General features: G+C 37.5%; 1 protein-coding gene across 4 annotated transcripts in view; it reads left to right on the plus strand.

Moving 5' to 3' along the window:
- LOC150092284 (tyrosine-protein phosphatase Lar-like) overlaps positions 1–27,609 on the plus strand; it is a 1,042,795-nt gene that overhangs the window by 949,271 nt on the left and 65,915 nt on the right. For 3 of the 4 annotated variants that reach the window (XM_090415047.1, XM_090415049.1, XM_090415050.1), the window contains exons 31-32: positions 12,683–12,759; positions 22,578–22,712. In XM_090415047.1, the coding sequence (XP_090271173.1) occupies positions 12,683–12,759; positions 22,578–22,712 (212 nt within the window). The remainder of the gene's footprint in view (positions 1–12,682; positions 12,760–22,577; positions 22,713–27,609) is intronic. The other variant, XM_090415048.1, reaches the window with a different exon arrangement.

The raw sequence follows: 27,609 nt of genomic DNA on the forward strand, positions 1-27,609 counted from the left end.
ATTGTTAAAAATCAGTTGCAGTTTATCAGCAGTAGTCTCTTTAGTTGTCTTAAGCATTTCTATTGCCATGTTATCATCATTTTATCTTCTCTATTACATCTATTATTTCATGTTTAGACACTGGCTCTAACATAATATGTAACTCTATGCTTATATGAGGTTCTTTCATTATTGAACTTCTAATCATGTCAGTTATATTTTTGTTCTACATTTGAAATCTCATCAAAGTGTTCTTTCCATCCTCTGACAATCTAATCCTCTTCTTTTAACAGCAAACAGTCTTTAGCCCTTATATCATTTACTTGCTTCTTTTCTTCAGAGCATATTTTCCTTGTCAACTTGTACAGTTTTCCAGTGTGTGTCATAATGCTGCTGCAGCTTTTTGTGCTTCTTCTTCCCACAGTCCATGTCCACGTAATTCTTTTTATCATCTCTTGCAGATCTTTTAACTAATTTATCTTTCTCTCTATAATTGCTCAAATGAATTTCTTTTTTTCTCTGAGAATTTAACATTTTCAAACATAATTTTAATTTCATACATTTCTTCAATGAGTTTCCAAGTCTTGCCTGATAACCAATCTTTGTCCTTCCCCCTTCTTAGCACCCTTATATATCCTCCTGATATATCTTTTAAAATTTCTGAGCTTTCTTCTTTCTCACTTTCTAGTGTCTCATTTTCCAATATGAAAATATTCGAAAATGAGAAGCTGGAATTGAAAAATTGGAAATCCATGCAGTTTTAATATCAGATCTTACATCAGCTTCTTGCCTTATTTCTTTTAAGGTTACATGGTAATCAGCATTCATATTTATGAATTTAGGGACACAAAACACATGCATGTTGAAATGTGGCATGGTTTAGACCTTTCTACAGCAGTGAGAGTTATCATTTAGCATTTCAACACGTGTGTTTTGTGTTCATAAATATGAAAGCATCTTGCCTTACTTTAACATCTAAGAGTAAAATTAACTTTGATTGCAATATTACTATTACTATTATTACGGGCAACTCCAGGGAGTCATTAGACTCATCGAGGGAGGCCCCAAATCATATTCATCACAACTATCTGACATTCATACAGTAGCTATCATACCTCGCCTTAAACTCATTCACTGTCACAGCATCCACTACAGACTCAGGGAGCGCATTCCACTCATTCACTACTCTAAAAGTAAAGAACCCAGCTCTAACACCTTTACTAACCACACTTTTGCCCAGTTTCCATGGATGTCCCCTAGTCCTCCCACAACCAGCCCTGTTCTCAAAAATATCTTCTGAATTAATTTTATAGAAACCCTTCAGTAATTTGAATGTCTCAATCATATCTCCCCTCCTCCGCCTATCAACCAATTTTTGCAACCCACAAATCCTCAACCTGTTCTCATACGGTTCATTCCACAGACCTGCTATCATCTTGGTCACTCGCCTCTGGATCCTCTCCACATCCTCCCCATCAAGAAGAAACCTAGGTGACCAAATCTGAGCACAGTAGTCTAGATGGGGTCTTATCAAGGCTCGATAGAGAGGAACAATAACCTGCTTGTCTCTGCTTGTCAACGTATTCTTCAGCAACCAAGTGATTTGATGAGCTGTTTTGGTCACTTTTGCAATGTGTCCCCTAAATTTCAATTCCCTATCCACCAACACTCCTAAATCTCGTGCCTCATCAATTTCCTGGAGCAGGGTTCCACCAATGCAGTAAACTGCCTCCAATCTTTTCACCCCAAAATGCATAACCTTACATTTTGCCACATTAAACTGACATCCATTCTCCTTAGCCCAGACCTCCAATCTATCCAAATCATCCTGCAAAATTTTGACGTCATCTGCATTCACTATTGCCCTACCCAACTTCGCATCATCCGCAAACAAATGAACTGTTCCTCTCAGATCATTTCCTATATCATTTATGAACAAATTAAACAGCATTGGTCCAAGAACAGATCCTTGTGGCACACCACTAGTCACAGGCCGTCTTGTGGACTCTACTCCCGAGTAAACCACTCTCTGATATCTCTCCGTCAACCACCCTCCTATCCATCTCACCAACCCTATGTCCATTCCCATATGCTGCAATTTACTGATTAGAATTCCATGTGGAATCCTGTCAAAGGCCTTGGCAAGGTCCAGTAGAATCACCGTAAACCCATTACCCTTATCCAGTTCAGCCGTCACTGTGTTATAATACGTGAGCAAGTTACTGAGGCATGACCTACCCTTCACAAAACCATGCTGTACCCGATACAGTATCCCATTTTCTTCAATCCAATCTTGTATTTTCCTTTTGACTATTTTCTCTAAGACCTTTACAATGATTCCTGATATGCTAATCGGTCGGTAATTTACAACAGCAGTCTTGGAACCACCTTTATGCAGTGGAACTATTTTCCCCTCTTTCCACCCGCTCGGGACTAACCCAGACCCGAGACTCAAATTAAACAAAATGGTCAAGGGTACTGACAATTCTTTAGCTGCTTCTCGTACAACACGAGCTGGTATACCATCCAATCCCACAGATGTATTGACATTGAGGTTATGCAATAGACTACTCACCTCCACTTCATTCACCACAATTCCCGTATAATCTACTGGTTTATTCGTTTCTGCAATGTCACCACCTTGATGATATACTTTTGCAAAATGCTCACTCAGTAACTCAACTATCTCAACTGATTCAGTTACCTCCCTACCATCGGCATTCTTTAAAATCAATCTGCCATGTACATTTTTCCTTTTACTTGCTACATATCTAAAAAACTGTTTAGGATTCACTTTAGCCTGCATGGCCAATGTTCTTTCGTAATCCTTTTTTGCTTTTCTTACCACACTCGTCACCCTTCTGGCCTGCGCTTTATACCGTTCATGTGCCTGCCGGTCACCCTTCTCCTTAAATTCCCTCCATAGTTGTTTCTTTTTTTGCAACTCAAGCTTAATGGTGTTATTCATCCATTTAACCCCTACTTGATTTATTATTCGGACTCTAGGTATACAGTCAGCCATTGCTTCATGCAAGCACTTCTTAACTACCTCCCATGCACTATCAACTTCTAGTCCTTGCAGTTGTACATGCCATGGCACTGAACCAATCAAACTCCTAAGCTTGTCATACTTTCCCGCCCGATAATTCCACATGTACCCTGTCTTAATTGAAAATTCTACACCTTTAGCCACCTCCCAAGTTAAGACCCTATGATCACTCTCACCGATTGGTGGCAATGTGGTCATATTTGTTACAGCCAAATCCTCAGATGTAATTACTAGGTCAAGCACTCTCTGACCCCTAGTATTTTCCATTACATGCTGTCGCAGATAGTTATCCCTTAATAACCGCATAAAATCCAGTTCCTTCCTCCCATGTGTCCTCTCCTCACTCCAATCAATGCGACCATAGTTGAAATCTCCCATAATAATCACCCTCCTTCCACCCATTTCTTCTATTTGCTTGTGCATACTGTCACCACCATCTTTTCCATCACCTGGTCTATAGCAGCACCCAATTGTATATTTAGTTCTGCTAGCCACAATCTCACACCAAATGGCCTCAAATGTGCTCTTTTCTCTATCCTGCAATTCAACTTCTATTCTCCTTGGCTGGAGCTCATCAGCTATCATCAACAATACTCCTCCCCCCATTTTATTCTCTCTGTCATTCCTGAACACACTATACCCATCACATTCAATCCCACTAGTTATATCATCTACAGTCAGCCATGTTTCACTAATACCTATAACCTGTGGTCTGGAAGTGCCAACCATGGCCAAAAACTCTTCCTTCTTGTTCCTAATACTCCTAGTATTAGTGTACATGAATTTAAGACCCCCATTAGCCCCAACCCTACCTTGATGCCTTATATTAACTATCCCACTCTGATTTGTTGTCCTTATTTGCTCTGGCATATTATATTCATTCTTACATTCAACTGCCTCCATAAGGACTGTATCTCTACCCCCCCCCCCCCTAACAAATCTAGTTTCCCTGAATTTGCACATCCACTACATTCAGCAACACTTTCTCAAGTCTTCTTACACCGTAACCATTCAAATGCAAGCCATCCATCTTATACAGATCCTTTCGCCCATCAAACTCACTCCACACATCCACAAATTCCACACCACTCGTCATACATAACCCACGCATAAAGTCATTTGCAATTATAGCCCTCCTTTTAAACATTTCACTGTCATACCTTGGCAAAAGACTAATCATTCTAACTCTCTCACTCTTTTCTTTTGCTACCTCAAACAATTCATTCAGGTCTTCTATCATTTCCATTTTATCTCCTTTCAAATCATTCGTACCTGCCACAACAATCATTTCTTTCACCCTTTCCTTTTGCTCTCTAATAGATGCAGTTACGTCCTTTATGGTCGCACCAGGTTGGTACGATTTTGTCAAATCCTCTACTAACACACCTCGTACTAACGAGTCTCCATACAGCACTCTATCCTTCATTTTGTTCATGTTCACATTCATACGTCTATTTTTCCTGTCATACCTTTTATTATTGGTTGGTTCATTCAGTCTACTTTTGTTCATGCACTCTAGCTGCTGTTTTGCTCTTTCTATCGCATTATTCAACAACGCGATCTCACTCAATGTATCTATCTCATCTTTTTTGTTCTCTGAGAAACCATTTATACTATCATTCACACTTTCTACATTCACACTCTCACAATTTTCATGTACAACTTTGCCGTTTCTTGTCATATCCCTATTTCCTTCATTTTGAAGGTTGACAAAAATATCACACTCACGATCCGAAATACGCTTCAATTCCACATTCTCCCTACATTTTCTAACACATTCAATCCTTTATCATCATCTAACCACACTCCGACCGCACTCCGCAAAGCGTACATTTCACAGCTAGTACACTGACTCATTTCTTTTATGCTACCGTTCTTTGATAACGATGGCGAACCTTCATTACTGGCCGCCATTTTCCTACGCACAGGTGCCATATTTATCCGTAACGTGTTTTGTCAAATTAAACGTTATAACACACCAAAAATAGACGCACTAAAATACGCAAGGCAAATAAAACAAAACTACACAATATTAAGTAATTTGTATCGATAACTGAAAATGATACTTATCTTATCTGGAGCTTGCACGAACACTACTCATTACGAATTCATCTAGCGGCGACTTCCGACATAGATTATGTTATAAAACACTTTAGTGCACTAACCACGTTAATAAAGCTCTAATAATATACCAAAATTAAACACTTAAGTCCATTAAATTGAATCCAAAACACCAATAAATCAGCAAAAAACACAAATCTCTCAGGAGCTCCCCGATAGCACGACCGTTCAACTGTTTAAATAATCTTCCTCCTATCAAAGATTATTCATTTAACAAAATACTACCAGTTGATCAACATTCTCATTTCTTGGGCCATATGCTTCATTACCTACTACTCTCCCATCTTTTTTATTTTATTATTATTATTATTTCGGGCTACTCCAGGGAGTCCTTAGACTCATCGAGGGAGGCCCTAAACTCCATGCCCACACAACTATTTGACATTCTCGCAGTATCTATCATACCTTGCCTTGAACTTGCTCACTGTCATAGCACCCACAACAGACTCTGGCATCTTATTCCACTCATTTACCACTCTAATAGTAAAGAACCCAGCTCTAACACCCCTGCTAACCACACTCTTGCCCAGCTTCCATAGGTGTCCCCTAGTTCTCCCACCACCAGTCCTGATCTCAAAAATATCCTCTGAATTAATCTTATAGAATCCTTTTAGCAATTTGAATGTCTCAATCATATCTCCCCTTTTCTGCCTATCAACTAGTTTCTGCAACCCACAAATCTTCAACCTGTTCTCATATGGTTCATTCCATAGACCTGCTATCATCTTAGTCACTCGCCTCTGGATCCTTTCAACCTCCTCCCCATCAAGAAGGAACCGAGGTGACCAAATCTGGGCACAGTAGTCCAGATGAGGTCTTATCAGGGCTTGGTAAAGAGGTACAATAACTTGCTTGTCTCTGCTCGGCAAGGTATTTTTCAACAACCAAGTGAGTTGATGAGCTGTTTTAGCTATTTTTGCAATGTGCCCCCTAAACTTCATCTCCCTATCCACCAACACTCCCAAGTCCCTGGCCTCATCAATCTCTTGGAGTACAGTTCCACCAATGTGGTATACTGCTGCTAATCTTTTCACCCCAAAATGCATAACCTTACATTTTGTCATATTAAATTGACATCCATTCTCCTTAACCCAGAACTCCAATCTATCTAAGTCATCCTGCAAGACTTTGACATCTTCTGCATTCACTATTGCCCTACCCAACTTTGCATCGTCAGCGAACAAATGAATTGTTCCACTTAGATCCTTCCCTATATCGTTAATGAACAGATTAAACAGCAGTGGTCCAAGAATAGAACCAACCCTGCGGCACACCACTAGTCACAGGCCGTCTTTTGGACTCTACTCCTGAATAAACTACTCTTTGATATCTCTCCATCAACCACCCACCTATCCATCTCACCAACCCTATATCCATTCCCATATGTTGTAGCGTACGGATTAGAATTCCATGTGGTATCCTGTCAAACGCTTTTGCCAGGTCCAGCAGTATCACCGTAAACCCGTTTCCCTTATCCAGTTCTGTTGTCACCTTGTTATAAAACTTGAGCAAGTTACTGAGGCATGATCTACCCTTCACAAAGCCATGCTGTCCCCTGTACAGTATCTCATTTTCATCAATCCATTCCTGTATTTTTCCCCTTCACTACTTTCTCCAAGACCTTGACAATGACTCCTGATATGCTGATTGGTCGGTAATTTGCCACCATAGTCTTGGATCCTCCTTTATGCAGTGAAACTATTTTCCCCTCTTTCCACGCCTTCGAGACTAAACCAGACTCGAGACTCAGATTAAACAACATGGTCAAGGGCATTGATAATTCCTTAGCCGCTTCACACAAGACCCGTGCTGGTATACCATCCAATCCCACAGATGTATTCACATTAAGGTTCTGTAATAGACTATTCACCTCCACTTCATTTATCACAATTCCCATATAAACTAATGGTTCCTTCATTTTTTCAATGTCACCACCTGGATGATATACTTTTGCAAAGTGTGCACTCAGTAACTCCACTATATCGACTGGTTCAGTGACCTCCTTACCATCGTCATTTCTTAAAATCATTTTGCCATGTACAGTTTTTTCCTTGCTTGCAGCATATTGAAAGAAATGTTTGGGATTCTATTTTGCTTGCATAGCTAGTTTCCTTTCATAATCGGCTTTTGCTGTTTTTACCCCACTCGTTACTCTTCTGGCCTGCACTTTATACCGTTCGTGTGCCTGCAGGTCACCCCTTTCTTTAAATTCCCTCCACAGTTGTTTCTTTTTTTGCAGCTCAAGCTTAATGGTGTTATTCATCCATTTAACCCCTACTTGTTTTACTATTCGGACCTTAGGTATACAATCAGCCATAACCTCCTGTAAATGCTCCTTGACCACTTCCCATGCACTATCAACGTCCAGCTCTTGCAGTTGCACATGCCATGGCACTGATCCAAGCAATCTCCTAAGCTTGTCAAACTTGCCAGCACGGTAATTCCACATATAACCTGTCTTATTCAAAAATTCCACACCTTTAGCCACCTCCCAGTGGCAATATGGTCATATTCATTACTGTCAAATTGTGAGATACTATTACCAGGTCAAGTACTCTCACACCCCTAGTATTTTCAATTACATGCTGTCTCAGATAGTTATCCCTTAATAATTGAATAAAATCCATTTCCTTCCTCACATGTGTCCTCTCCTCCTTCCAATCAATGTTACCATAGTTGAAATCCCCCATAATAATTACCCTCCTCCCACTCATTTCATCAATTTGAGTATGCATACTATCTCCACCATCTATTCCATCACCTGGTCTATAGCAGCACCCAACTGTATATTTTATTCTGCCAATCTCACACCAAATAGCCTCAAATGAGTTCCTTTCACTATCCTGCAATACAACTTCAATTCTCCTTGGCTGCAGTTCATCAGCAATCATCAATAACACCCCTCCCCCATTTTATTCTCTCTGTCCCTCCTAAACACACTATAACCTACACATTCTATCCCACTAACTATATCATCTTCCGTCAGCCATGTTTCACTAATGCCAATAACCTGTGGCCAGGAAGAGCCAATCAAGGCCAAAAATTCTTCCTTCTTGTTCCTAATACTCATGGCATTATTATACATCTTCATTATTTCTTTTGCCAACTTCATCATTCATGTTACCCATAAGAATAATTGTGCCATGCTTCAGTACTTGTTCTATAGATCTCTGTAACTTATCATAAAATGTCTCCTTCTCTTCAAGATCTTTCTCATTTGTTGCTGCATAGCCATTATGATTAATTTCATCTGTCTTGAATATATGTTGAATTGGATTTAAACGGTATTTATGCGAACACAGATTGATAAGAAAGTAACTATTTATTAACTTAAAAGCTAATATTTTGCTGGCATTATATCAAGCATCTTCAGAGCACACAAACAAAGTTTACTATTTGGCCACATGGCCCAGACACATTGAATACATTTTTAGTGCATCTAAATAGCCAGCACCTTAAAATCCACTTTACAATGGAACTAGAAGCCAATGACGGCCTGCCCTTCTTGGACACACTGATCACACGTCTTCCAGAAGGTTCCTTATCATTTTCGGTTTATAGAAAACCCACACATACAGGGAAATATTTACACAAACAATCACACCATCACCCTTTTGAACAATATGGTATCTTAAAAACAGTAACCCATAGAGCTAGAGCAATCTGTTCCAATGACATTGCTCTCACTGCTGAACTTTCTCACCTGCACCACACCTTCCTAACCAATGGCTATAATCCCCATAAGATAGATAAAATACTAAATGCTACCCAGAAATCCCCCCTGCTATCTACTACATAAGACTACAAAAAACTTTCACCATCCCGTATTAAAGGCACATCTGAAAAGATATCTAGGTGCTTAACAAACACCAACTGCACACCGTATTTAAACCTTATGTGAAATTGGCAACTCTCTCCCGTTCACCTAAGGACAGATTCACTCCTTTATCACATCCAGGAGTCTATGAAGTGCCCTGTTCTTGTCATCGTGTCTACTATAGACAGACAGGAAGAACTGTGGACATCCGCCTCAGTGAACACAAAAAATATAACCGGCACTTTTGCTATGGCAAGTCAGGTCTGACAGACCATGCTTCGGATACCCCAGCATGCAGGATCAATTGGAAAAAAAGCAAAAGTACTGCACAGAAGCTTCTACAAGTCAGAGAGGTTGTTCCTGGAATCAACAGAAGACTTAAAACATACTCCAAACCTTAACAAATATGGCTGTATAAATCTACCAAAGATTTGGGAGACAGTCATCCTAAGACCAAATTAATATTTATTTATTTTAATTTTATTTTTTTCAAAACTTTCAAGGAATACTGTATTTTTTTCGAAACTTTGGACTGCTTTTTTTTTTTTATAACTTAGATGGCGCCGTATTAGGACTTTGGTCTTGTGTTGTATGCTGCAATTACTTATACTAGCCCCACTGTTACACCGAATTGTGATTGTCTCGCATTTGTAACAAATTTTGTTTGTGTGCTCTGAAGATGCTGGATATAATGCCAGCGAAATATTAGCTTTAAAGTTAATAAATAGTTATTTTCTTATCAATCTGTGTTCGCATCAATACTGTTTAAATCCAATTCGGTTTATAGAAACCGAACATGTGTGACGAACACATAAGCCTATCTATGCGTGTCTTGAATATAATCTAGCCATTATTATTCAATCGTTTATGGGCTTCCATTTATCAGGCTTTTACAGTCTATGATTTGTCTCTACACTAAATATAAGCACCACTAATCTTTCGTGATTTTCATCCAATCCTGAATACACTATTTGATATCATCTACAATTCTCTGTCTTCCAAAGCTTGTCTGTCTCAGTTTACTTATTCATAAAATATCTATTCTTTTGCTTCCCATTTCCTTAATAACTAACCTCTTATGTTTTTCCAGTTTGAAACATAACTCAGCATTCCATGTTGCAATTAATGTTTTCTATTAAGATGCAAGTGGTGACCTCATATGTTTCAAAGGTTCCTGAAGGCTTTGCCCTTGAAACTTCATCCATGCATTATCCTTTTGCCAACTTAAATAGTAGTCATTAGGAATCCTACAGGCTGACACCTGGTATGCTGGCTTACTTGGACTCTCGGTTTCCATAATCGGTGAATTTTTATGGGTAAGGGTGATTATCCTTTTGCTCAACCTGCCTCCTTTATCCGGACCTGAGTCCAGCATGGGGGATAGATCTGCCAAAGGCAGAATTTTGAGTAGCTGCAGATCATACAAAATAGAATTTTTTTTATTAAATAAATAAAACTTTCTATTGTTTTAACTTTAAAAAACACATGTAGCTCTACTGATCAGTTTATGTGAAACTGTTATTGACTTATTGGGATATCCTTAAAAAAGTCTTGGGCAAGCATATTTTTTGCTTGGAAAGTAGAATTTTGTGATGTTTATTGTTCCTAGTATATATACTACTTCCTACTCTTGCCTTCCAAATTTCAAACCTTGCCACTTGCATCATCCTCTTGTAGAGCCATAACATCTGCTTCACTCATAGCTTATCCCAGTTTTACACCATCTTTAAACCTCTGCATATCTCCTATTCAGATTTCTCCCAATATCTTAAGAAAAAAGTTAAACAAATAACACCCTATAAATAACTCCCTCTCCCCTTCTATCACACAACTCATCACTAGTGACTTGATTCTTTTAGGAGATCCCCCCCCCCATACACAACTTGCTGATGCCTGTCAGATAGACCAGACATCTGATCTCCTATCTAATTCTGTTATCTGATCCCATTCATTCACATTTAATAACAATATTTGTGGCAATCTAGTAAAGGCCTTTGAAAAATCTAAATGTTACTCTGTATATGTATCATGTACTTTGTCTAATATATTCATCAGTTCATTGACATAATGGGGTGATGAATATATTGTCAGCAAATGTAAACTTCATTTTATCTCTAAGGATACATTTGTGAAAGAAGTATCAACAGTACAATTGGTTGATGAGAATGGTTGCTAGCCAAGCTTTGGAAATGTCACTTGAAAGGGATTTTATGTATAATTATACAGCAGGTGATTATGGAAGTCTGTGTATCCAACTTTTCTCATTATCATGGAACGATAAGCTGCATGGAGAGAAAAGTGGATTATGTCAAATGGTGAAACCATTTGACAGTGGCAACATATAACTATATACTGAGAGTCAGGCAGATAAATAAGTGGAAGTGAATTGGTTGAACAGTGAAATTAGATGGGCAATTTGTATCTTAAATTTATAAGTATGAATTTAAGATACAGTATGATGGACATATTGTTGTTTGAATGGGACTTTCTGTAGTGAGCATTGACTCTGGAGGTGTGTTGGTAATATCACTAATAAATTTCAGTTCATACATGGTATCCCAGAATTTTTTCACAATTTTAAGCACTGACATCTCCAAATTGAAGAGAACTAGAAGTGCAAAACTGTTGCTGTGATGGGCAGATTATGGATATTTTATGCTCACGAGATTTCTTTTTTTTTGTGGCAATCACATAGCACTGCATACATCACCTCATCTGTACGAAATAGTGATAGATTTCACAGGAAAGGAGTATGCTGTGTGTTATGGTTCCCTTAACCTGCATGTCTCCCGATTTGACTTCAGCAATTTTTTTTTTCCCTGTGTCAAGGACATATGCAGCATGTTGGCTTCTTCTGAACAAACCACAAAGAAATTTCAGGTATAGATCATTGCTAAGGTGATTACATGCTCAATCATTTCAGAAGAATTAACATCTACATATACAGGGCATTGTCTATGTAATTCAGGCATAACACATTGAACTCCTGTGATACTACAACTTGTACTGAACAAAAGGTATGTTGTATAACCAAAAGCATGCAGTTTGTTTCATAGTTCTAGCATTTTTCATTTCAGAGGCTCAATTGTTCAAAATTTCAACCAAATTTTTGGAGATCCTATATATTGAATCCTATAATTATGACAAAAAAAAAAAGTTGCCATTTCTTGTCTTCAGACATCTGTAAGACAAGAAATATAGTTCTTCATTATAAAAATTATGGAGACAACTATTGTGTTAGAGTAAAACTTCAGTTTAATATAAACAAAAATAATCACTCGATATTTCAACCATCACAGTTAGGTCATCATCATCTGGAGTATAAATATATATATACAAAGAAACAAGCTGCACTACAATCTACATGGTAAGCTAAAGTTATGTTGATTTGGTCAACCATTAAAACCTGGCCTGACGTCTGGTGGGAAAAAAAAAACTTATTACATCAATACTAAAGTTCTGATATAATAATAATAATAAGCATGCTTATTATTATTATTTATTAGATAATAATTTGATTTCAATTTGAGAATGCATTATTCTTTACATTTTGTGTTATTATATCTATTAATTTTTCATAAATGCCTTTCATATTTTTATAAATTATTGTTACTATAGTAAATATTCTTCAGCAATTAATTGAAATATATTTTGTATTATATTTTACCTAACTTTTATAGCTAAGTGATTTTCCTTTGCTTATTTATTTGTGTTAGATGAATCAACAAGGGTATGCCTACAACCAATCCGTGGAGTGGATGGATCAGATTATATTAATGCCAGTTTTATTGATGTGAGTGAATGTTTATTGACAAAAATTTGCTGTTCATTAATCATTGCAGCATATTCATTATATCATATATACATAGTAACAAATATTGCAGCCTGAACTGCATGCTTACCGTTAAACTAAATTTATTATAGTCTAACCAAGTGAAAAATAAACTTCTTGCATGCTTATCAGTTGGCACTATTCATTTATTATGTTTATCATTACTTCATTTTACCAGTAATTTCAGTAGTAAGCAACTTTTTTTTCTCTTTAACTTTATCCTTACTTTGTAGCTGCTCTTTTAACTTTTGGAAATTCTGTCATTAAATGATAATCACTTACCAATGCTGTATTTCCTTCATCTGTCATGTGAGTTTTTTGTATCCTTGTAAAATATATCTTACTATTGAGTGTGTGCTTTGATGAATCATAGCATATACCCTGTTAGGCTTCACAGAGTATACATATATATATATATATATATATATATATATATATTATGTAAACTGTTTTAGTTTGGTTTGATCAATATACTCATCATACTGAATCCAGTGCAGTGGCCAAAGATAAAGCAACCATTTGCTGCTAAAAGTTGTAGATTCAAGTTCCGCTATCACATGGATGTTTGTGAATGTTTTTGGTTAGTTACACAACCAACCAGAGACATTCATAACCAAAGATCATTCACAACCATTGTTACTGCTTCTGCTAAGACACCACCACTTTGTTTATTGGAGACTTGAAGGAGCACAAAAAACTGTTTTGATTTTCAAAGCAGGGTTTATGTATTAGCTGACCCATAGCCCATTTACAGTTTTAATGGAGGTGTCATGTCATAATATTAATGACCAGCATTCAATTTGATACTTCTCTTTTGACACAAGCCTTCTTCAGTTGTAATAATATGACATTTCCCCCTCAAGGACTGTCACTAAATAGCTAAAATGACATTGTCATTAATTCCTTAGTTCAATTTTTTAAAGCATGTAGTAATATTTTTTTCCTGTAAAAAGAATCTCACAGAACACTATGGCAAGAACTCAACATTCTTCAAATATGGATACCAACAGTGAATCCTCCAGGCTGGATGGTAGCCTGGAGGGTTGTGCATAGTAGTCAGGGAGTATATGATGCAGTTGGATTAAATCGTACAGAAAGCCCAACAGTTGATGGTGCCCATAATGAAAGAAACAATCTGCTCTGCACAAAATTTTACCAAATTGGAACATGGAACATCAGGGCATGTCCCTTGGAAAACTAGAAATTGTAAAATTTGATATGAGCAGAAAAAACAGATATCCTGGGTATTAGTGAACTACACAGGATAGGAAATGGTCAGTTTCAGTCTGACAAATTTACAGTTTACTTTGCTGAAAATGAAAGTGTCAAAAGAAAAAAAGGGAGTTGCCTTCATTGCAAACAGTCAATTGACTAGATGTGTTGAGAATCACAGAACACACAGTGATCGTATAATATCCATTAGAATTCATGACAAACCACTCAACATCACCATACTACAAGTTTACCCACCAACCTCAGATGCAAGTAAAGTTGAAATAGAACAATTCTATGATGAAATTCAAATGCTCTAAACCAAACACAAAAGCCATGCCATCAACTCCACTTACTCCTGTAGCTACATCCACAATCTTTTACCCACTACCACTTACATTCAGTGATATCTTATAATCCATGAGTATGCTGCACTTCTTACACACCCAAACTCTCTCCTCTATCCTATTTTTCCTCTCCACATAAATACAGCCTCTTGTTTTAAACTTGTCTCCCTCTGCCGTATGAAAAATCTTCCACATCTGGTAATAATCTCTGGCCAACTTCTGTCTCAATCATATTCCCTCTCTGTCTTCTATTCATAAGGCTCTTCAGTTTGCATTTCCTCAATCTGCCCTCATCCCATGTTATGTAGATCTGACACACCAACTCAGTGAACCTTTTCTGGATCCTCTCTAACATATTCTCACACCTCTGGAAACCAGGTGACCAAATCTGTATACAGAAGTCCATATGCAGCCTAATCAAAGCCTTATATAAGCAGCAGTCATTGTTCCCTTGTATAAAGGAACTATTGGCTGCATTCTTGACATTCAGCAGCAAATAGTTTCTGCTTCTATATGTCAAGGCTATCCTCATCATTGCCCTAATCAGTTGTGATGTTCTTACAATTTTAGCAACGTGGCCCCTACACTTGAAGTCTCTGTCATTCCCAGATCTCTTATCTCTTACACTTCCTTCAAAATTTCCTCATTCATTGTCTACTCTGCATCTCAACCTTGTCTAGCAGATTTCAAGACCTTGCACTTGGCAACATTAAACTAATAGCCCTATTCATTTGAGTCTGTTGAGATCCTCTGTAGGACCATACCATATGCTCTAATCCTTTTAACTTGGCATCATTAATAATCAGCTGCATAGCTCCAGTTAGCCTGTCCCAATATCATTAACATGCAAGTTAAACAATAGCAGCCCCAAACACAGACCCCTGCCCTGCAGCACTCGACTAGTGACTTTCTCTTTTGAGATATCACTTCTCCGTACACAAGTTTCTGATACCTATTTTACAGTCAGTCAGCTATTATTATTATTATTATTATTATTATTATTATTATTCAGGCCTCCATGGAGTCAAAAGACTCATCGTGGAAGGTCCTTCCTAAGAACATAAAGTCTGTCAAGACTCATCAAGGGGAGGTTCCCCCTAAGAAACACAAAATCTTTCATACCACTCCTTAAACTCATTGACCGTTCTCGCCCTCACCACTCTATCAGGCAATGCATTCCATGGCTCAACCACCCTCCATGCAAAGAAACCACTCCTCACCCTCTTGCTCACAGTTTCCTTTCATAACTTCCAGGGATGGCCTCTTGTCATCACTCCTTCCCGCTGTTCAACCAAGTGAAAGAACTCCCCAGTGTCAACCCTGTAACCACCTCTCAACAGTTTAAAAGTCTCAATCATATCACCTCTCCTTCTTCTATCCACCAAACTCTGCAGTCCACATTCCCTCAGCCGATTCTCATACTATCCTTGTACAGTCCTGAGACCATCTTTGTCATCCATCTTTGTATCTTTTCCACAGTTAATTTATCCCCTTCAAATCCTGGGGACCAAATCTGAGAACAATAATCCAAGTGTGGTCTGATCAGAGACCTATACAATGGAATGATAACCCTCTTATCTCTGCAGGTCAGTGTCCTTCTCATAATTGCAGCAATCCTCTGTGTTACCTTCACCACCTTTGCAATATGTCCCCTAAACTTCAGGTTTCTATCAATCATCAACCCCAGATCTCTTGTCTCCCCAACTTCCTCCAGTATAACTTCTCCCATAGAGTATGCAGCATCCCATCGATGTTTCCCAAACCTCAAGACCTTACATTTTGCTGCATTAAACTGACCCCCATTCATTTGCCCATCTATCTAGCTTATATTCAAATCCTCTTGCAGGACTACCACATCTGCACTATTACTAATAATCCTTCCCAGCTTCGCATCATCTGCAAACAACTGAATATCCCTTTGCAATCCACCGGCAATGTCATTGATATAAAGGTTAAACAATATAGGTCCTAGTACTGAGCCCTGTGGGACCCCACTTCTAACCTTCTGTCTCCTTGAAACTGCTCCACCATACACAACTCTCTGATGCCTATCAGACAGCCAATCATGAATCCAGTTGACCAATCTGACATCCAGACCCATGTGTTGCAACTTAAATATCAGCTTATCATATGGCACCCTGTCAAATGCCTTTGCTAAGTCTAAGAAAATTGCAGTATATACCTTTCCCTCATCTAATGTTCTTGTAACTTTATTATAAAAGGCTAGCATATTGCTAAAACAAGAGCGCCCTTTCACAAATCCATGTTGACTTTCACAGATAACATTACCCTCATCTGCCCAGTGCTGTATACAGTCCCTCACTACTTTCTCCAAGATCTTAACAACTACTGATGACACACAGACTGGTCTATTATTAGACACTTCCAGTCTGTTACCACCCTTATGCAATGGCACTATCTTACCTTCCTTCCATTCCCTGGGCACCTTTGCTGAAGCCAGACTTTCATTGAAAAGCCAGGTTAAAGGCACTGTCAGTTCCCTAGCACATTCTCTCAAAACTCGTGGTGAAATACCATCCAGTCCAAAAGCTTTATTGACATCCAGAGTTCTCAGTATATGAAACACACTCTCCTCCTGTACCTCTAAACCTTGAACCTGCCCTATCCCTCTAGCATTAGCATTAAAACTGACTCCTCCAGGATGAAATACTCCAATAAAGTGGTCATTGAACAATTCCACTATATCCTCTGCATCAGTCACTCTATTCCCATTTTTATCCCACAATATCATTCTTCCACAGTCATTTCTCCTCCTACTGGCCACATAGCTAAAAAATTCCCTAGGATTTTCTTTGGATCTTAGGGCCAATCTCCTCTCATATTCCAGTTTTGCTATCCTTACCACACTAGTCATTCTTCTGGCCTGTGTCTTATATTCTTCACGCATCCTCTCTTCACCTGTCTCCTTATATCTCTTCCATAGCCTCTTTTTCGCATGCAATTCCTGTTTAATATTGTTTTCCACATTACTCCAAATTGCGTCCTCTTCTTCACTCGTGGTATACAACTTACCATTGCTGATAACAAATATTCTTTCACAATTTCCCACACACTAACGATATCCCAGCCTTCCAATTCCTCCCTCCATGAAACTTCCCGAAGTTGACGTCTAAGACTATTATAATCACCTGCATTATAATTCCACATAAGTTCCCGTCTCTTTGATACTCCTGCATGTCTATTTATTTTCCAAGTCAAACCATATGGTCACTCTCTCCAACTGGTGGGAGAGATGTCATCTCAGTTATTATCAACTCTTCTGATGCTATAACCAAATCTAAAACTCTTGAACCTCTTGTTCCCTCTGTTACATGTTGCCTAAGACATTTGTCCCTCAAGAATTCTAGAAATTCCATTCAACTATTGCTACATACATCTTCCTCTCTCCAATTTATACTACTGTAGTTAAAATCTCCCATAACAATCATTCTTCTTGCACTTGCCAAACTTAGCTGTCTAAACATCTCCTGGTCCCCATCCTCCATACTCCTGGGTCTGTAGCAACACCCCACTAAATATCCTGTCTTGCCTACCTCTACCTCACACCATATGCTCTCAAAATCATTTGGCTCACTTCCTTCCAAAGCCTCCACTCTTAGAGGACATAGGTCATCACTTATCATAAGCAGTACCCCATCACCACACTTTCCCCTCCTATCCTGACGAAAAATGCTATACCCAGCGACTTCTATTCCTGTTATTATATCCCCTTCTGTCAACCACGTCTCAGTGATCCCAATAACTTTTGGCCAGGCTGATGCTATCTGTGCCACCAATTCCTCTCCCTTATTCGGGATACTCCTGGTTAGTATAAATGCCATTGTTTCTATACCCAGCATTATCCCTTCTAGACTCCACTGGGCTCAGTGTTACCTGACATCGTCTCCCTTCTCCCAAGTATCCATTCCCACAAGAGGCCACCCCTGCTATCATCCTCCCTGGGACACACTGACTCTTTCAGAACAGCAATCTCTCCAGATGCCTACGTCCTTCCTCATTCAAATGTAAACGGTCTCTCGCATACAATTCCTCTCTTTCCTCAAATGCACTCCAAGCATCCACATATAACAGTCCTCTCTTGTCACACATTCTTGCTATTATGCCATTCAATATCACCGCTCTTCTGCTCAGCTCATCATTCTCATACCTAGGCAACACACACACTATTTTTCCTCTCTCTGTCTTCTTCCATACAGTCTCAAGCAAAAACCTCATATCTCTCGCTGCCCGACTTACATTACCACTCAAGTCATTCGTTCCTACCATCACAATCATCTCATCCACCCTTTCACCTCTCTTAATTGCCATAGCCACCCTTTCTATTGTTCCTCCTGGCAAACACTCCTCATGCATCCTATCTTGAACACCACGGATCATTGAGTCGCCATACATTATACCTCTTACCATTCCCTCTCTCCTATTGTTTCCATTCTCTCCTCTTCTTTCATTCCCATAGGTCTCTCTCATTCCCTCTCCTCTACTGTTATTCTCTCTTCTAGCATTCCCATACCTCTCTCTCCTACTGTTTCCATTCTCTCCTCGTCTAGCACTCCCATACATCTCTCTCATTCCCTCTCTCCTACTGTTTCCATTTTCTCCACTTCTAGCACTTCTATATCCCTCTCTCATTCTGTCTCTCCTACTGTTTCCATCCTCTCGTCTTCTAGCATTCCCATACCTCTCTCTCTCATTCCATCTCTCCTACCGTTTCCATCCTCTTGTCTGCTAGCATTCCCATACCTCTCTCTCATTCCCTCTCTTCTACTGTTTCCATTCTCTCCTCTTCTAGCACCACCCCCATACCTCTCACTCATACTCCCTAAATTCTCTGATTCTCCTTGCATTTATCTCTTCCATTCTCCTAATCTTATCTTTCATACTTCTGCTCTCATTCACAAGACATTCCACCTCCTCTTTCAACTCATCTATCTCCCTCTGCAGGTCAGTCACTCTTAATCTAAATTCACTCTCCCAAACAAAACCATCTCCTAAACTTTCACAGTCACTCACACCTTCCACACTATCAACTATTATTTTCTCATTCATATATATCTTTTTTTCATTCTCTCCTATCACACCACTTAACTTCCTACATTCATTCCCCGTTCCTGGAGCAACAAAGTCGGATATCGATATTTCTAATGCACTTATTTCCTCCAACTGCCTGCATTTGGCGCATATACGCTCTCTTTCACAAGCCACATATCTAATTCCCGAGACGCATACATGCCGCAAGTACTGCATGCCACAAAGTCCCTTATGATATTGCTAATAATTGAGTTCTTAAATGGCAGAGGACTTGAGTCATTTAAGACTACTGCCATTTAAGAATTGAGTTCTTAAATGGCAGTAGTAAGTAGCGATACGCTACTTACTACTGCTGCTGAATCCGTCATCATTCCTTACTGCCGAGTAGCGTAATCATTAATTATTCAATTAATAAATTCCATTAAATAAATAGAAAAAAAGTACAAACAATTACAAGCAAAACAAAACATTTAAGTACACTAAATAAAATGAAATATAACTAAATACAGTAATGAAAACTTAGCTTCGCTTTGTCTTCCACCGTTATGCATTCGATTCTGAAGGTAACCAAAATATATTATATCGCGACAGCAACTAACTTCCAAAAAACAACCACTGAAGTACACTCGTATTCAGAGAAACGATTTAGCACTCAAAAACGTAGAAAAACGGGGAAAAAAACAGACTATTCATCAATTAAAAATCACTTTCTTCTACACAGCTCAAATTCACCACCACATGCTATGGCGACGCTAGCGCCCTCCAATTTAACTTCTATTTAACATATGAGTGTCGAAGGAGCTCGAGGATTTTGACTCAACTATGTTGTACACTCCTTGAGGATAAATAACAGGAATGATATGTACATCTAATAACTACATATAATATTATGGTTATTATTTATTCCTTATTTATTTTCTTGTGTTAGTTTCAGTTAGTTATAGCTTTTATTTAGTAAGAGCTAGCATTTAACCATTACCAAGTAATATTAACTTGACAAATTGGAACATAAGACATGATTATTAGGAACATAAATATAATACAGATTTTACTTACATAAATATCTTCTTGACCTAAAATTTTCACCCTAGTATTGAGGGCATCTTCAGTATTAAACTGAAGATGAACTATATGATGTAGAATGTCATAGTCAAAATACATTAAGGTTCTAATAAAAATAACTTTAACAAGAAATTAAAAAATATATAAATAAAAATTTAATTAAATTAATTCTAGAACTTGTGGAGAAGAACTATTTCCCATCAGAGGGATAATTTAAGTCCATAGTTATTGGATTCAAGTCATCCAATATCATTAGCAGCATGCCCCCTCCTCTCCTATCCTTCCTAAAAATACTGTATCCTTTACACTATATACCAGTTAGTATGTCTGATTCTGATCACCAGGTCTCACTAATGCCTACAATCTGAGGTCCCAACATATTGACCAAGGCAACAAACTCTACCCCTTTGTTTCTGTTTCTGATACTCCTAGCATTTATTTACAGACATAATAATCTATCTGTTCTTTTGTATACTCTTGTCTGCAGTCTGCATGACACAATTGGACAACTTGCAGATCTCTATTCTTCACTAGTGCCTTATATATGTAGAGATCTTTATACATGTTTGATGGGGCTGAACTCTCCTCATCAACATTTCCATGATAAAGCCTATTCCCGTCATTAACTCAGTTATATCGCTGGCCTGGTTGGCCGAGTGGATAGCGTATCCGCTCTCCAGCCCAAAGGCTGCGGGTTCGAATCCTGCCGTGGGCGTGGATGTTTGTGATTGTCTGTGGAAATACCAGTAGTGGTCGGCGGTAGATGGCGTTGATGTACTTGCAGTCAGTTGGTGTCTAATATTATTATTAGACACAGAGGTGTCTAATAATATAACATTGTCGCTCTTACGCTCATGTTCTCACTATTCCTCCCTTTATAATTTAGTTTCCCTGACTCTCTGTGTTAGGACTCTTACCAGTTATTACTTTTTTAATCAACTCATGATACCAAATGCATTCAGATGTAGGGTGTCTCTCTCTCTCTTATACAAATCCAATCTTCTCTCAAACTCACTCCACACATCCAAAACTTCAGATCTATTCCTTCTACACAGCTTACGCATCAAATCGTTTGCCATCATAGACCTTCTGCTTAATTCGTTTTTATCATATTGAGGTAATATACTGATACACACATGCACACATAGATGTGTGTGTGTGTGTACAATATATATTTTTTTTTTCATTCACAATCTCTCATGGAATCCGCTCTAGTGACATCTCACAGGAACCTCAGTTAAGAAACCCTACTCTAGGCTGTAGTCCATAAGTTTGTATCTCATAATATGAATGTTTCTGAGTACCACTTATCCAGAAATGGCTAAAAAGTGGGACATTGATCTAAAGAGTAGGAGGAACCAGATTTACAACCTTTCTTGAAAGAGATTCATATTAAAAAAAAAATATGAATGAACTAGAGTTATCATTTCTTTGTTCTACACTTGTAAGTTAATTTAGCTCAGGTATGCCCCACACCCACACCCACACATGCACACTTATATGCATAACTGAAACTAGAAACAATCATATATAACTAATCATTTGTGCTGAGTGTGGGTGTAGTGCCCAATCTGATATATACTGAGTATTACAACAAATAAAATAGCAATCCTTGGTGATTAAATTCATCTTTGTTATATATACTGATAAATGAATTTAATAAAACATAGCATTGAGCTGATTAAAAATGTTTATCTTCCTCAGGCCTGGATATTTTTTATGTAAACATTGTTCAATTAATAGTGAATAGCTCTTAATACTCACTCATTTATTGTAGACCTCTCTCTCTGCATGCTCCATTTTAGTATCTCTATAGAAAAGCACAATATGATTTGTGTTAAAAATTGTTATGTTTAGTCATTTCATCACTTTTTTTTTCTAGTTTTTTGAAATCATCAGTGTCAGTCTATTAATGAATTGTATATAAGTTGTTTTTTAAGCAAAGGTGATGTGTAACTGCATACAGCATTTCTCCATTGTGTATAGAGGTAAAAAAATTAGAATCTCAACACTAACATTTTGAAGTTAATTTAAATTCCTGTTATTTATATTTTTATTAGCATGGTGTGTGTGAAATGTGTGAAGCAATATTGAATATTCTATTAACAGGGTTATAGGTATCGTAATGCTTATATTGCTACACAAGGACCACTTCCAGAAACCACAGAAGACTTCTGGAGAATGTTATGGGAACATAATTCCAATATTGTTGTTATGCTTACAAAATTAAAAGAGGTGGGTAGGGTAAGTATGTGATTTTTTAAGTGGCACATGAACATGTTTCTGTTAAAGTGTTTAATTATGTTATTCTATAGAATATGAAATCTTTTCAGTTAAAAAGGCAAACTTTTTTATTATATAATTTTTTATTCATTAATTAGATTTAGTTGCAGAGGGAGGACTGCCTGAATTTCATGGATTAGAATAAAATACATAATATAGAAAAAGAATTATAAAATTTCAGCAGACTGCAGTCATCCCTCAACATACGTCCGGATTCCGTTCCATCTGACAGGATGTAAGTCGATACATTAAATCAACGCAGTTAGGGTTAGGGACTTAACTGTAATAAGTATACTGTCATTTTAATTTTTAAACCTTATTATAAAACTGTACTATGTGTTAATGCCACTATAAAACAGGAGAATAATCACCCAAATCTTCTACCACAATTACATCTGCATTACCTTCCCTGTGTGAACGATCAGGCTGTGGATCTTCTGGTGTACCTTTGTTTTTTGATGAAAATGTCCAATGTGCTTTGCTTATTCCTCTTTGTCTTTTCATCATAAATTTGTTTATAGCAAGCAAACACATCGTTTATTTTCATTTCTACTAATAAGTAGCATTCAACATTGGGGTCCATGTTTTCAGCAATTTTGAAAGCATCTCTAACTTCAGAAAACATTTCTGCAAGACCTTTCACTGAATTGTTTAACTACCTCTTCTTGTTTCTCTTTTCCCTTTTCCTTTTCTCATTTTTCCTCTTCTGCAAAAGGTTGTTCCTCCAGTTCGACCATTCTGTGGCAATTTTTATGAGTTGAATTATTATTATTACACCTCCAGGGAGTCCAAAGACTCATCGAGGGAGAGTGTGCCAACAGCATTGAACGATGGTCCCCTTCCAACTACTAACCGCACTCAAACTTGCTTAACTTTTTGCGAGCCATTAGTAGCAAAGGCTCTACCAATCGACCAACCTTTGCTGGCAAGGTTATGTTGTCTTCACTCTGACATTCAGATTGTTTGCTAGCCCCACTATTACAAACTTCCAAAATTGTGCACAAACCATTTTAATGTATTTTTTCATATGCCACTCATACATTGAGGTCATTTCGTCCCAAACCACAATAATATTTTTTAATAGCATGATAAATATTGAATGTTTTCCAGAATTGCATGAAAGTCTGATCATTTCCTTCAGTAGCAGAAATGGCTTGTAAAAAAGTTCTCCATAGATAATAAGCCTTAAACGCTGTAAGAACTCCATTATCCATCAGTTGGATCAATGAAGTAGTGTTTGGAGGGAGAAACGTGACCTTGAACTTGATGAAGATCACCGCTATAAGATGTATAAGATGGATGACCTGGAACATTATCTAGAATTAATAAAATTTAATTTTACATTTTCTTTCACACAATAGCTTATCATTATACTCGTATAACATTTGATTAAGGCATCCTCAAACAATTTTTGAGTCATCCACAACTTCTTATTGCTTTGATAATGAACTGGAAGAATATGCTTCCTAGAGTTTTTGAAGGCTCATGAATTCTCACTGTGCCATTTCACAAAGGGTTTCAGTTTATATCCAGCTACATTATCCCTTAATACAGGCTTTAAGAGCTTTGAAACCAGGCATAGATTTTAGCTTTTTGTGAATGAATGTCTGCTCAGGCATTTTTTTCGGAAAAAAGGAAGTAAGGCTCATCCATATTAAATATGTGCTGTGGCAAATAATTTTATCCAATTTCTCCACAAACTCTTTGGCAGGCGTGTCATCGGCACATTCACCATACATTTTCACATTATGCAGTGCAAAACTCTGCTTGAATCTCATGAATCAACCAGAAGAAGCATTGAATTCGAAGCCGCAATCAGGTTGAAGAGACTTAGTGATTTAGTGGTTATGGTCATAGTGCTAAGGAGTATGCACTTTTGGTTCAAGTCCTCTATCCACGATGCAAGTAGCTTTTCCATATTTTGCAACTTCGTTTCAAAATTAACTGCTCTCCTCTTTTTCTGATTCTTCACTAGGTTTTTGATTGTGCATGTAGGGGCCATGTTTCACAAAACATCCCAAAATATATAACGATAAATACACGAATAACTCATTTCTCAAACCGAAAATCAATAGAGGAACTGCTGAAGGAGGTTGCTGCTGAAAGCGCTGTAGCCAATGTACATGTCTTACCTTACGCTCGCTTGCATCTTGTTCAAAAGAATAGCCAAAAATGTTATTTATTCCTGTATGGGATCACGGACATATCTTCGAATGGATGCAAGTCGAGGGATGACTGTATTTTAAAATTTATAAATTTAAAAATTTTTAATTTAATTTTTACTTCACGAGAAATTATATTCATAGCATAGCTGTATTCTGTATGTTGAAAGGGATGTGAGATGATGGAAGGAACAACTATTTTGTTAATCTTTTTTGACATTGTAGCCATTGGACATGAAGGTATGATGAAATAAAGGAGAGTTCAGGAGGCAATCCTGGTTAGAACAGAGGTTTGAGGCTCTGTTGACAAAGGTTGTTTTAATAATACCATATTGTTGGGATGGGAAATGATGGAAAAGTGTATGTATGTATCAATCCATGTGGTAGATTTTCTGTAAACTAAGAAAGAAAGATAATCATTGGGAAGACATGGGATTAGAATGTTCAGAGAAGGCAAGTATTGTTCTTTTCTTTTTCTATGGTGAACTGAATTCTGGGGTGCTAATCTGTCTGAGCCATGTGGCCAAATGGAGAACACATCATCAGTGTCTCTTAGCCAGAAAGAAAGTTTGAGAATGGCAGTATCAAAAGCATGTTTTTCAAAATGCTACATATATAACTGGTGGAGAATAAGGAATGAGAACATGGCTACCCCCTGTCTGTTTATGTATGGTGTTCTTCCAGATTACTAGTATGAATGACAAAATTGAAGAGACCAGTGATGTTAGGAGGATTGGGGGGGGGGGATTTTTAAGTAAAGTTCAAGGGTCAGAAAGGGAGGATATTGTTAATAAAGAAGTGACATCCAAACTCACTATGATATCAGTATTATTTATAACTAAATTTTAAATTTAGTTATAAATATTTAACTGTATATAATTTAATTATAAATTTTTTTTAACTATTGGGTTTAAACAAGTGGGATCAACATCATCTTATAGGTGGAGAGGGTTATTAGGATCTATGAATTTTAGCAAACCATATATTGGGGGGAGGGGGGCACTAACTAAAGATAAAAAGTACCCACTGAATATCTAGGATACAGACAAATCTTTACTAATAACTTGTTCTAAAGAGATATGCACACAAATGTAAGTTTCTGTGGTTTAGTACTTCTATGGGAAGTTTTCGGTATTGAGATCACATTATTATGTAATTAAAGAGTTTAATAAAAATAAGCAGTTAAAACCAGAGAAGTTTCGTAAGTGTATGACTTATTGACTATGTTATTGTTGACAGTGACAGCTTCATTCTAAGATACAAGAGTGTACAGAAAATTTGAAATTGGAAGTGATCGTCACTTAGTTTTAAGTAGGATAAAAATGAATATCACATTAAAAAAAAAAAATATGTAAGAAAGTTTTAAAAAGAATTAAAGTTGAGCAGCTTTTACAGGTAAACTATACATTTAATTATACAAACACTATTAGGAAAAACAAAGAATTTGAAAACAAAACCAAAATCTGGAGTCTCGGTAGCAAACTCTGAAGAAAACATTGAATACTTCAGCTAGGTAGGCATGTGGTAAGTTGCCTGCAAGAATGGTTAACAAAAGAAGTTAAAGCAATAGCTTGGAAAACAAGAAAGCATACTGAACGTTCCTAGCAAATAAGTGAGCAGATGATCTAAAAAATACAGAGATTAGAGTTTCTTGAAAAAGCTTAGAAATGGAGGAAAGAGTACTGTAAAATAAATCAGAGATGATAAAGGTGACATGAAAACTGTAGATAAAGATATTCTGGATGCCTGAAGTAATTACTATTATTATTGTGCAGGCACCTCCAATGGAGTCCAAAGATTTTTGGTGGGAAACATAAACTAACCACACAATCTATTATACCTCTCTTTCAACCCATTAACAAACAAAGCACTCACAACTGATTCTGGCAAGCCATTCCATTCATTCACAACTCTACAAGCAATAAATCTAGTCCTCACATCCATACAAACCACACTTTTACTCAACTTCTAGGGACGACCTCTTGTTCTGTCCCTTCTGGCAAGTGCTGAAAATTTTCCCCTTCTTCAATCCTATAAAATCCTTTAAGTAATTTTAAATGTTTCTATCATATTCCCTCTTTTTCACTTATCAACAAACTTCTGGAAACCCTTAGCCTATCTTCATATAGGACATATTCCACAGACCACTCACCATTGTAGTCACTTGCCTCTGAATCCTCTCCACCTCTTGCTCATCCTCAAGAAATTCAGAAGACCTGACCTGAGCACAGTATTCTAGATATGTACGTATCAAAGCTTTTTAAAGAGGAATGATAATTCCCTTATCTCTACTTGTTAGTGTATTCTTCAATAGCCAAGTACTCTTATGAGCTACCTTGGCAACCTTAGTGATATGCCCTCTAAACTTCATCTCTCGGTCTACTACTGTCCCCATATCCTTAGCTCCATCTATTTCCAGGAGTACGGTTTCTTCATTGTGGTAGCACACATAGTTTGTAATTGATTTATCCTAAGATGCATAGCTTTACATTTCTCCACATTAAACTGAAAACCTTATATTGAGAGTTTATTTTTCACTTGTTTAGACTATAATAAGTTTAGTTTAATCCTTTATCCAAGTGTGAGCAAACAAAGTTTGCACCTGAAAGTATCTTCATGACTGAGCTAAGGTGGTGCAACACCAAGGCGACTCGTTGCAAAGGTGGAGAAAGCTCTAATCTCAGTATCTCCCATAA

The sequence above is a fragment of the Typopeltis vanoorti genome, chromosome 26 (genome assembly GCF_054136105.1).
Source record: "Typopeltis vanoorti isolate ZY-2024b chromosome 26, IOZ_Tvanoo_1.0, whole genome shotgun sequence".
NCBI classification, from domain to species: Eukaryota; Metazoa; Arthropoda; class Arachnida; order Uropygi; family Thelyphonidae; genus Typopeltis; species Typopeltis vanoorti.